Here is an 11596-nt window from a genome sequence, read left to right as displayed (position 1 = left end):
ATTTGTAATTTGGGAGAAATGTTGTCTGTAGTTTATAAAATAAAACAACAATGTTCATTTTACTCAAACATAAACCTATAAATAGCAAAATCAGAGAAACTGAGTTTAGGGTATAATGAGGGGAGAACTGCTATTTGCAAATGCTCTTCAAATGATTAGAATCTGAGATATAAATTGAAGGCAGTCTTTCGTTAGAAGAGCAATGAAAGATTTTTCAGTTAAAAGAAATGTCCTTTTTTGGAAAGGGTATAAAAAATATAATATAAAGAATTGGATGAACTGTTGTTGCTGACATTTGTTCTTTATGTATTTTCCTTCATCCTGACTGAAAATGATGTCTTGTCTGGCTAGTTTTGTTAAATAAATCCGGCAAAAGTTTTTTATTTTTATTTTTTTTACTTTTGTACAGAATTATAAGATAAGGCAAACTGTAGATTTGTAATAACTGTAGTATTTATTTCATGCTATTTCCTAGTATTACAGTACTTAACTCTGCATGGCAATGTACTTAAAAATGAGAAATCAAGGAATATATTATAGGCCCATATATTAAAAAATTAGGCCCACCAAAAATGTTCAAAAAGTAAAACCAGCAGCAGATTGCTGTCTGTGTTAACATGGGGGATAAAGCTGAGCTTTATCAGGAGAACACCTGAGGCAGGTTTGGCCACAGAAATAAAGGAGACCAGCTCCTCAAAAAGCAGATTCTCAGAATTTTCATACCATTAATCAATAATTCAGCTTTACCTGGCTCATGTGTGCTTTGTGGGAGGAGCCACACTGCCTTTGTTAAACTGTTTAAACAGAACAAAAACAGTGTAAAGAGAAAACTTTCTACAACCTGATGAAGCTGATTGGTGAGTTTACCTCAGTGAAGCAAAGCTGCATCATGTTGTTGCAGAACTGGTTTATCTGGACCTGCACCGTTTTGTGTTATGGTCGACAGAATCTCCATAGAGATTTTGGGATGATTTGGATGATACTTATGCAGCAGAAGTGCATCTGTGGTCACAGGAAGGGCAACCAGTTCATGGAATCTGTTTCTGTCACAGCATGTCTTATGAGTAAACATTACTGTCTCAGAAATTCCAAGAAGAAAAGGACTGTTCACATTCTGATGAAGTGTGCACTGTAATGAATTCACTCTATTTTATTTTATTTTCACTAATAACATTTAGCATTAGGTAACAGTCCATGCTTAATAATTTGCTTAATAGGGTGTAACAAGTGTTTAATTGTCATTTTAACAATATTATAAATATTTTACACTTCTACTCAGTGATAAAACTCCTGCATCCAGACTGCAATAGAAAAAACAGGAGGACCAGTGAGTTTTTAGGCTTTTTTCTCGGTCATATGACATCACAGAGTTCAGTAGCTCCTCCATTTCCACTCACAGTTGTGTTTTCAGTATGTGCATCTCCGTGGAAATGCGTGGCGCGTCCAAAGTGTAATTACGGTGTGCGGCAGTGGACAAATATCTATTTTATTAAAGGTGAGGAGACGAAACTCAGAGATGTGCGTCCGGACAGGATTAAAATTACCGGAGGAGCACGGAGTTCAGAGAAAAACAGTAGATAATTCAGCCTGTAATTTTCTATTTCAGAGGACGTCTGAGAAAATTAAACATGTACATGATCGTTCTGGACGGGAATAAAATCACAGAGGATAAAAATAAAACCCCATAAAAGAGAAAATTACCCCAGAACCCCATGAGAAACTGGATAGGTCTTACTACAGCGATTATTATCGATTTCCAGATAACAGCCCTCAATTATTCACCAAAAGAATAGATGTTAATATATATTGTATATAAAATATTCAGAGGTGAGGGTAAAGATGATAAAATTGATGGATGGATGGACGCATTAATGGATTATTATTATTGGACAACTACATGTAAAGAAATGTTATGTAGCTGTTCTTAAATAAGCACTAAACACAAAAACATATATATTCTTTCATTGATAGCTTAAATTTGGAACATAACAGGCCTGCCTAAAATTCACCCTCACAGGTTCAGCTGTGCTGTAGGCGAGGATTACAATATGCAAATCAGTTCATCAATAATACTACCCCCTAGTGACGTCTAACCATCTATGTCTCACCACTATCAGAGGCACACTGCTCAGCTTAATCAGCTCTCCCTTCTCCCCACCCCTAAACCCATACATCACCCAGTGTCTCTACCAAACTACCCCACATTCTGAACAGTAAGAGGTAGAAAGTTGAGCTCTGCTTTTATCCTTTGCTTCAGATCGGTGACTTTTTCTCACAAGCCAGCAGTTGAAATGTTGCACTGTGTTGCACAGAAAGCTAAATGTAACTTAGTAAAAATTGGAACACATTGTGCGAAATGTGTAATTCTATTCTCACATACTTAAACCACATTTGCTATTTTTTCTCACATTTTCAAGGACTTTTTGTTCCTTTCCCAAACAAAATCTGTGTGAATCTGAATACTGCACTGATAAAGTTTTGTACAGTAGCTAATCTTTTATCTGGAGTCAGAGTCACACATGGCTTTGAAGGCGCTGTTCCTTCTGCACTTATGTCTACCAGTGATCCTCTATCTCCAGTCTCCATTACCCAGAATGCACCACACACTGACATCACTCACTCACCTCATCACATGACATTTTACATGACACCTCTTAGACCACAATCACCAGAATACTGATCACAACTGTTTCACTCACTATACAGTACATATATGGAGTGAATTTTGTGCCAAACGTTTTACACCAAAAAAATGAAAAATCTGCAATAAAAATTTTAAGAATCAAAAGAAAAAATTGTGTGTTGCAAATTTAAAAGAGGAAAAAATATATAGCAAATATATGTTTTTAAATATACTTGGTTACTTTGTTATTCTTTGCAGTTTTTTGAAAATTATTTCAGTTTGGATTTTGCTAGTTTTTGCTTTTATTTTTGTGTATTTGTGTATTTTCTGTGTATTAATGTGGATGTTGCTCCTAAAGACTTTTGCTTCGAGAATCTTCTAAAAATTGTGCCAAAACTCAGATGCAAAAAAACGAAGCAGAAGCAAATGAGAGATTCCAGAAGATTAAGATAATCTTTGGCAGTAAAATCCACAAAAACAAACAAAAATATCATTCTTTTAAATCACTGCAAAGAATAATAAATTAACCAAGTATATATTAAAATATGTATTTGTTGTATTTTTCTCTTTTGAATTTGTAACATACACTTTTTCCTTTTGATTCTTAAAATTTTGATTGCAGATTTTTTTTTTTGCACAAAAAAATTCCCTATATATACATACCCATTTACCAAACACACACACACACTCCTTGCCGAGTATTAGATATGGTCCTGTCCATTCACTTACAAAGCACTGATCTTGCCTGTGTTTGTGTCTTTCTGTGCATGACCCTTTTTAATCTCTTTACTAGACTTGGACTGTTTCTAAATCCATAACCCTCATAAGGTATCAGTTCTCTATTTCACTATAGGATTATATAATTATGGTTATGTAATAGTAGGAGGTAAGGTGTGGACATCATGCAAGGTGTGGTTAACAAACAGTAGAGGCTCATTTTTGGCACCAATCTTAGCGCCAATCAGTTGTTTGCTGTTAGTCACAGCACAGATTTGGACTTTTTAATCACAGTTTACTTATATTTCAAGTTTAAAAATGAACATTTCTGTGTTAAAAAAATGTTAAAAATTCACATTTGCAGTTCTGTTACATTTTAACTAATAAATAAAAAATGAAGCCATATAAGACTGTATTAGTTTGTTTGTTTTTCCATTACAAATGTATTTAGATTGTATTTTAATTAGGATATATGTTTTTTTTATAGGTATACTTAAAGAATGTAAGGAAAGTCAGGATGCTACTGTTTGATAGACCGTCTACTTAACCTCTCAGCTCTGATCTTTAGCGTTTATAAAGGGGTGGAGAAACAGCAGCTACTGAATTCGCCCTTTAATCTACTTACCCGTGTTAAAAAGCAGAGAAAGTGATCGTGAAAATCACTATTGCACAGCTGCTTCATTATAGCAGGTCTATAACAGGATTAATCTGCATTATCATAATGGCGTCTACTATCACTCTTAATACTGGAGCAAGAATGCCCATTTTAGGGTTGGGTACGTGGAAGGTAAGCCTGTTGTTTTTGAGTTTTAGTTTATTGCACAGAGCGTTTTCTTAGAAGGCGTTGTTGGCTGATGTTATCTGATGCAGTTTCTGCAGCTTCTCTCCTCAAATTCTGTTTCAGGAATCTGTTTCTTTTTATATTAAACTCCCTGTTAGCAGTTACAGTATATATGCAGGCTAATGCAAGGAGGACAATTCCACATATATATTTTTAATATTATATAACAGTAACTGATCTGTTAGTAAAAAAATAAAATTAAAGGAAATTAAAGATATCTGATTTGTGTAAATTAGTGTAATCCAGATAAAATTAACTATTTAGAGTTCTTAGAAAGTGGTGGCTATAGGAATTAAGAGTCGTAATGTGTTTTATATGTTGGACTTTCTAAAGTAATTGAATCATTACCTGTTAGAGGTAAGGAACAGCATTGCACTAAATATAATATTTAGACATTAACATAACATGATTAGCAATGGCGTTAGTAATTAACATCAGACATCTTTTGGATAATAAAACATACACTGGGGTCAAATTGACCCAGGAACACAAATTAAAAAAATACTTTTAAAATGAACTTATTTATTTTAAATAAATAATTGCTTTATAAAATTAAATTTCACAGGCATCAAGCAAAAAACATTACCATATAGATAATAGCTTTCAGGAGGACTAAATGCTTTAGACATTCTGATTATTGATGCCAAATCAAAAACTGAATCACATAAATTCATTGAGCAGATTATTAATTATTGTTTCTCAATGAGGGAACACTTATTTTAGTATTTTCAGTTTGTTCTAAAAATCGTATCAGAACTAGTGATATAAAATGTAAAACATTTTTTTATTAAAGCATTGGAATTATCAAACCAAGCTGAACTAATTAAATTACATTTTTGCACCAGGAGTAAAGCAGCATAAAGTTATCCAAAAGCAGTGTGTAAGACTGGTGGAGGAGAACATGATGCAGAGATGCATAAAAAAGAAACTGCGATTAAAAACCACCAGGGTTATTCCACCAAATATTGATTTCTGAACTCTTAAACATTTTGAATATACAAAAACTTTTTCTTTGCATTATTTGAAGTTTAAAAGCTCTGCATCTTTTTTTTTGTTATTTCAGCCATTTCTCATTTTCTGCAAATAAATACTGTAAATTACGATATTTTCTATTAGGAATTCATTTTACTCAAACATAAACCTATAAATGGCAAATTATAGTATTATTAAATATAAATGGACATCATCAGGGTACCTACGTCACTTAGAGCTTCTTCACATTAATGTACTGGATGGAATCTCGACTTATTGCACGTTTTTGTGTAAATTCTGTATAATGTTCCCAGGCGTCTCCAGGGCAGGTGGAAGAAGCTGTAAAGGCAGCGATCCTGGCTGGTTATCGTCACATTGACGGGGCGTATCTCTATGAGAATGAGAAAGAGGTGGGGGCAGGTGTTCACGCCATGATTGATCAAGGTGTGGTGAAACGGGAGGATCTCTTTATTGTCAGTAAGGTAAGCATTGCATATAACAGTGGTACCTTTTAAAAAACCTGCAGAGTCACTGAGAACGTGCAGAAATCGTAGCATTAGCAGCTGTAATGATTGACTGATGAGTCACGACTCCAGTAAGATGAATTATATCCATTCCAGAATAAACACTGACTTATCCAGTGACTCACTTTACACAGTAAATCTTTTTTTATTTATTTTTTTTAGCTATGGAGCACCTTCCATGAGAGACACCTGGTCAGAGGAGCCTGTGAGACGACCCTGAGAGACCTGAACCTGCCCTACCTGGATCTCTACCTGATTCACCTGCCTATGGGTTTTAAGGTAGAGTTACTGTAATGAACGAACATTTGCAGTGTGCAACATGTGAATAACCTCAAATAAAGACATTAAATAAAGCCTTGCTGTTGGATCTGTATCTGCAGCCTGGAGAAGAGAGTTTTCCTTTTGATGCTGAGGGACAAGTAATTCCTGATAACAGCAACTTTCTGGAGACATGGGAGGTATATATATATATATAATTTTTAAATCAGGGGTTCTCAACTGGTCTCAGCCTGGGACCCATATTTTCTCATGGTCATTAAGTCGAGACCCACTTTTATGGAATACAAACCAAAAAAAAAAACATTTTTGAAAAATAGCCTTTAAAAACCCATTTAAACATATACAGCTCTGGAAAAAAATGAAGAGAGCACTTCATTTTCTGAATCAGTTTCTCTGATTTTTGCTATTTATAGGTTTATATTTGAGTAAAATGAACATTGTTGTTTTATTCTATAAACTACAGACAACATTTCTCCCAAATTCCAAATAAAAATATTCTTATTTAGAGCATTTATTTACAGAAAATGAGAAATGGTTTTTAATCACAGTTTTCTTCATTCATCTTGCCATCATGTTCTCCTCCACCAGTCTTACACACTGCTTTTGGATAACTTTATGCTGCTTTACTCCTGGTGTAAAAATTCAAGCAGTTCAGTTTGGTGGTTTGATGGTTTGTGATCATCCATCTTCCTCTTGATTATATTCCAGAGGTTTTTAATTTGCTAAAATCAAAGAAAATCATCATTTTTAAGTGCTCTCTTATTTTTTTCAAATTTATGCAAAGTAAATTTAAGAGCATTTTGTTAAAAAAACTGAGGAACTACATGTTAAAACATTACTAGAATAAAATTAATTATCAAAACTGCACAAAATAAATAAAGCCACACAATTATGATATAAAAAATAAAATACAAAATCAGATGAGCATTAATTATTTAAATTTGTTTCCTTTTTTAAAATGTATTTAATTTTAACAAGCTGTCAGCGCCCCGCCCCGAACGTGTCCTCGACCCACTTTTGGGTCCCGACCCACCAGTTGAGAATCTCTGTTTAACATACCATAACATAACATAAGTTATTTTTATGTGGATTTTCCAATGCATTCATTTATATTTTTTATCCATGTCATTTTATCCCAAAGGAAATGGAGAAGCTGGTGGACGCTGGGCTGGTCAAGGCCATCGGCGTCTCCAATTTTAACAGAGCACAGATTGAAGCCCTTCTGAATAAACCAGGCCTCAAATACAAACCTGCCAACAACCAGGTAACTTTTAGAATCACAATGACATTGTTCTCTGATAGTTATTACACTGTAACGAACACAACATTATTAAGTGTCTTGTCATAAGTTGGTGTAGCTGGGCACCGAGTGGTCCAGCGGTCTAAGTGCTGGTTTAAATCCTGGTCATGCAGCTTGCTATCAGCTGCCGGAGTCCTGAGAGAGCACAATTGTCCTTGCTCTCTCTGGGTGGGTACAGTACAGTAGATGGCGCTCTCTCTTTCCCCTCATCACTCCTAGGGTGATGTGGATCAACACAAGGCTGCATCTGTGAGCTGATGTATCAGAACCGAGTCGCTGCTCTTTCCTCTGAGCGTTAGTGTCTTACCACTCATTTTGACAGAGGATGATTATTACTATATTTTATAACACATTAATATTGCTTATGTTTGTTTACTTGTATTTTACCACTATTTTGTATTCTTTTTTAGGGTCTGTAGCTCATTAATATAACTTCTGTAGCTTCTGATTGGCTTAGCATTACCACTGTAATCTTATGTAAAGGGTTTTATTATTATATTGCACATTTTTTATGGTATATTCAAGTTTAAAAAACACTCTTGTCCACAGACTTTAATCAGCTTTTTTAGTTTGAGCAGAAAATAGTTGATCTTTTTCCTTTTCTACTACAGATTGAGTGCCATCCTTACCTGACGCAGGTGAAGCTGATCAACTACTGTCAGTCTAAGGGAATCTCAGTAACTGCATACAGTCCTCTGGGCTCTCCTGACAGACCATGGTGGGTTTAAATAAGTAAATACTCATAACTTACTAGATATCACTGGAATTGAGTGGTATTTATTCACGTGGACCATTTTGTGAAGTTAATTTGAAGTGATTAAATGATTATTGATTCATTTTAACTTTATTGAGTGATCTCTTTTAACAGGGCAAAAGCAGGTGAACCATCTCTCCTGGATGAACCAAAGATCAAGGCCATAGCTGCAAAGCACCATAAGACAACAGCACAGGTAATAATGTAATTGTTTGATATCCATTACATTACATATGAATGTATATTTACATTAAATCTCTTGGATTTCATATCCTTTTTTATCAAACAGCTTTTTTTGTGGAATAGATCAACGCTCAATCCAATTTCTCACTTGTTCCCCTTGTTTTTGAGTGTCACCCTTCCTCTTGAGACTGAGTTAGAAAGAGAAGTGGTTGCAACCTTGCTCCTAAAAATAAGATAACCCTAATAAGCAGTAAATAACAGTAAATACATAAATAAAAAGAACACTGCTTCATTATCCATCTACTAGCTAACAATGCTCTGTTAACAACCCTGCCAGTCTGTTGTGATCAGAGCAGATAATTCTCTCGGGACTTGACATAGGACGCAGATGTCAAAACTTGAGACTTGACTCAGGACTTGGGTGTCAAGGCTTGGCACTTGTCTCTGGACTTGGGTGTCAAGACTTGGGACTTGACTCTGGACTTGGGTGTCAAGGCTTGGCACTTGTCTCTGGACTTGGGTGTCAAGACTTGGGACTTGACTCTGGACTTGGGTGTCAAGGCTTGGCACTTGTCTCTGGACTTGGGTGTCAAGACTTGGGACTTGACTCAGGACTTGGGTGTCAAGGCTTGGCACTTGTCTCTGGACTTGGGTGTCAAGACTTGGGACTTGACTCAGGACTTGGGTGTCAAGGCTTGGCACTTGTCTCTGGACTTGGGTGTCAAGACTTGGGACTAGACTCAGGACTTGACTCAGGACTTTGGGGTCAAGACTTGGGACTTGACTCAGGACTTGGGTGTCAAGGCTTGGCACTTGTCTCTGGACTTGGGTGTCAAGACTTGGGACTTGACTCAGGACTTGGGTGTCAAGGCTTGGCACTTGTCTCTGGACTTGGGTGTCAAGACTTGGGACTTGACTCAGGACTTGATTCTCTTGGGTGTCAAGGCTTGGCACTTGTCTCTGGACTTGGGTGTCAAGACTTGGGACTTGACTCAGGACTTGGGTGTCAAGGCTTGGCACTTGTCTCTGGACTTGGGTGTCAAGACTTGGGACTTGACTCAGGACTTGGGTGTCAAGACTTGGGACTAGACTCAGGACTTGGGACTTGACTCAGGACTTTGGGGTCAAGACTTGGGACTTGACTCAGGACTTGGGTGTCAAGGCTTGGCACTTGTCTCTGGACTTGGGTGTCAAGACTTGGGACTTGACTCAGGACTTGGGTGTCAAGGCTTGGCACTTGTCTCTGGACTTGGGTGTCAAGACTTGGGACTTGACTGAGGACTTGGGTAATGTGGGACCCTAAATTAGGATATTAGGGATCAATATATGTTATATTACTCATATATTAGTACAATTTGGCCATATATGAACGAGTTTATTGAGTTCAGTTAAAACTCTGTCTGCTCTTCCTCAGTAAGGCCCAGTCTGTACCAGGCTGCTGTGAACTGAGTGGGAAACAGATAAGAAATATGCTTATCATACCAGGTGTCTCAAGAGGCCCAAGCTCCCACGGGAAAAGCTGGAGAAGGAAAGGTGGAACCAAAAGCCCCCACCGTTGTTCACCCAGACGTTGCTGACTCTCTCACGAGAAGAGTGCCCAAGTGAAGAACAGGTGTGCCAAAAGCCCCCACCGTTGTTCACCCAAATACTGTATAAAAGTGTGTGTATTCCTCTGTATCATCAGAAGACTGAAGCTTGTACCATCAGAAGACTGAATCCTTCTGACTGAATCTGGCTGACTTCAAGACAATAAAAGATTAACTTAGAACTTCGGAACGACTCGTCTTCTCCTTTCTTTAACTCAAGGCACTCGTCTGATTTTTATCTTCTTTCTTTTGAATTTAAAGCTTTGTAGTGATGCATGACTAGATAACTTTTAAAGAGTCTATTTTAAGCTAGCCCAAGGCTTCCCTTTAAGGGAGGCCTTAAGAGTCGTCAGATTACGAACGACAGTGTCAAGGCTTGGCACTTGTCTCTGGACTTGGGTGTCAAGACTTGGGACTTGACTCAGGACTTGGGATTTGACTCAGGACTTGGGGGTCAAGACTTGGCACTTGTCTCTGGACTTGGGTGTCAAGACTTGGGACTTGACTCAGGACTTGGGATTTGACTCAGGACTTGGGGGTCAAGACTTGGCACTTGTCTCTGGACTTGGGTGTCAAGACTTGGGACTTGACTCAGGACTTTGGTGTCAAGACTTGAGACTTGACTTAGGGTGCAGATGTCAAGACTTGGGACTTGACTTGCGACTTGACTCAGGAATTGGGTGTCAAGACTTGGGACTTGATTCGGGGTTTAGGTCTTGAGATTTGGGACTTGACTCTGGCCTTGGGTGACTAGGGATTTATCTCTGTCCTAACAAGGACATCCTATATACATTTACCTGGTTGATGACGGATTTTAGTACAGTTTGAGAGTCATAATCTTGCCTCCTGTCACATGATTTACTAATGCAAAAACTCTGTTACCAGGTCCTGATCCGGTTCCACATTGAGCGAAATGTTGCTGTTATTCCCAAATCTGCTAATCCAAAGAGAATCAAAGAAAACTTCCAGGTAATCACATTTAATCCTATTGTCATTTATTTCCTATAGAAAAATCAAACGAGTTGGTAACATATCTTTTACTTCTTATTTCAAATCTTATATAATATTAAAATATAAATTTGTTTAATATAATACTTACTGCTTGTGTATGTGTATGTGCATATTCACATTAAACGAATATCCTCTATATCATGTTTTTAAATATTCTGATTTGTTTTTAATACAGGTGTTTGATTTTAAGCTGAATAATGATGAGATGAACACCATTCTGAGCTTCAACAGGAACTGGAGAATACTTCCGATGGAGTGGTGAGTCAGGAGAGAGTGATAACACTGTATATGTATGATTTTATGCTTTTAATTATCTGTTTATCAAAATTTAATGCCACTATTTTGCTGTTCTTTTATTTAGGGCTACCAAGCACAAGGACTTCCCTCTGAACGCAGAATACTGAGCTTTAGCCCTTATCCAACACCGTCAATGTGTTATAACCTGTTTAATACATTTTTGCAACTTTTTAAACTACATAATAATTAAGTACTTTATGCCAACTATTTGATTTATGTTTGTGATTTTAGAATTGTAACACACTCATACATTTTTCATATTAAATCCATGTGTAAAAGCTAATATGCTAAGCTAGTATAGCTAGTTTAAAAACAAGTGCCAATCAACCATGAAGTCTGCACTAATAATCAATCAATCAAACTGATGCTAACAGTCAATAAACTTGATAACTTGTTATAACATTTCTAAGTGTTACGTTAAGTCTGTTTCTTTGTAATAATGCTGAAAAAATCCAAATTAACTCTGGTTTCAATACTGTTTTATATATTTTGTCCATGATCGGGATATC

The 11596-nt window shown here is 36.7% G+C and overlaps 1 protein-coding gene across 5 annotated transcripts in view; it reads left to right on the top strand.

Moving 5' to 3' along the window:
• The window catches only part of LOC103040561 (aldo-keto reductase family 1 member B1), a 74243-nt gene that overhangs the window by 36572 nt on the left and 26075 nt on the right, over window positions 1-11596 (top strand). For 2 of the 5 annotated variants that reach the window (XM_049475024.1, XM_049475027.1), the window contains exon 10: window positions 11152-11492. The exons of 2 other annotated variants lie outside the window; for them this stretch is intronic. In XM_049475024.1, the coding sequence (XP_049330981.1) occupies window positions 11152-11194 (43 nt within the window). In that variant the 3' untranslated portion in view covers window positions 11195-11492. Of the gene's footprint in view, window positions 1-3864; window positions 4128-5467; window positions 5636-5839; window positions 5957-6057; window positions 6136-7097; window positions 7221-7867; window positions 7975-8124; window positions 8207-10664; window positions 10749-10965; window positions 11049-11151; window positions 11493-11596 lie in introns of those variants that run through there. One more of the 5 variants, XM_049475028.1, reaches the window with a different exon arrangement.

The sequence above is a fragment of the Astyanax mexicanus genome, chromosome 2 (assembly GCF_023375975.1).
Source record: "Astyanax mexicanus isolate ESR-SI-001 chromosome 2, AstMex3_surface, whole genome shotgun sequence".
NCBI lineage: Eukaryota > Metazoa > Chordata > Actinopteri > Characiformes > Acestrorhamphidae > Astyanax > Astyanax mexicanus.
Note: the sequence above shows the minus strand (reverse complement) of the source record. Positions and strands in the feature narration are given on the sequence as shown.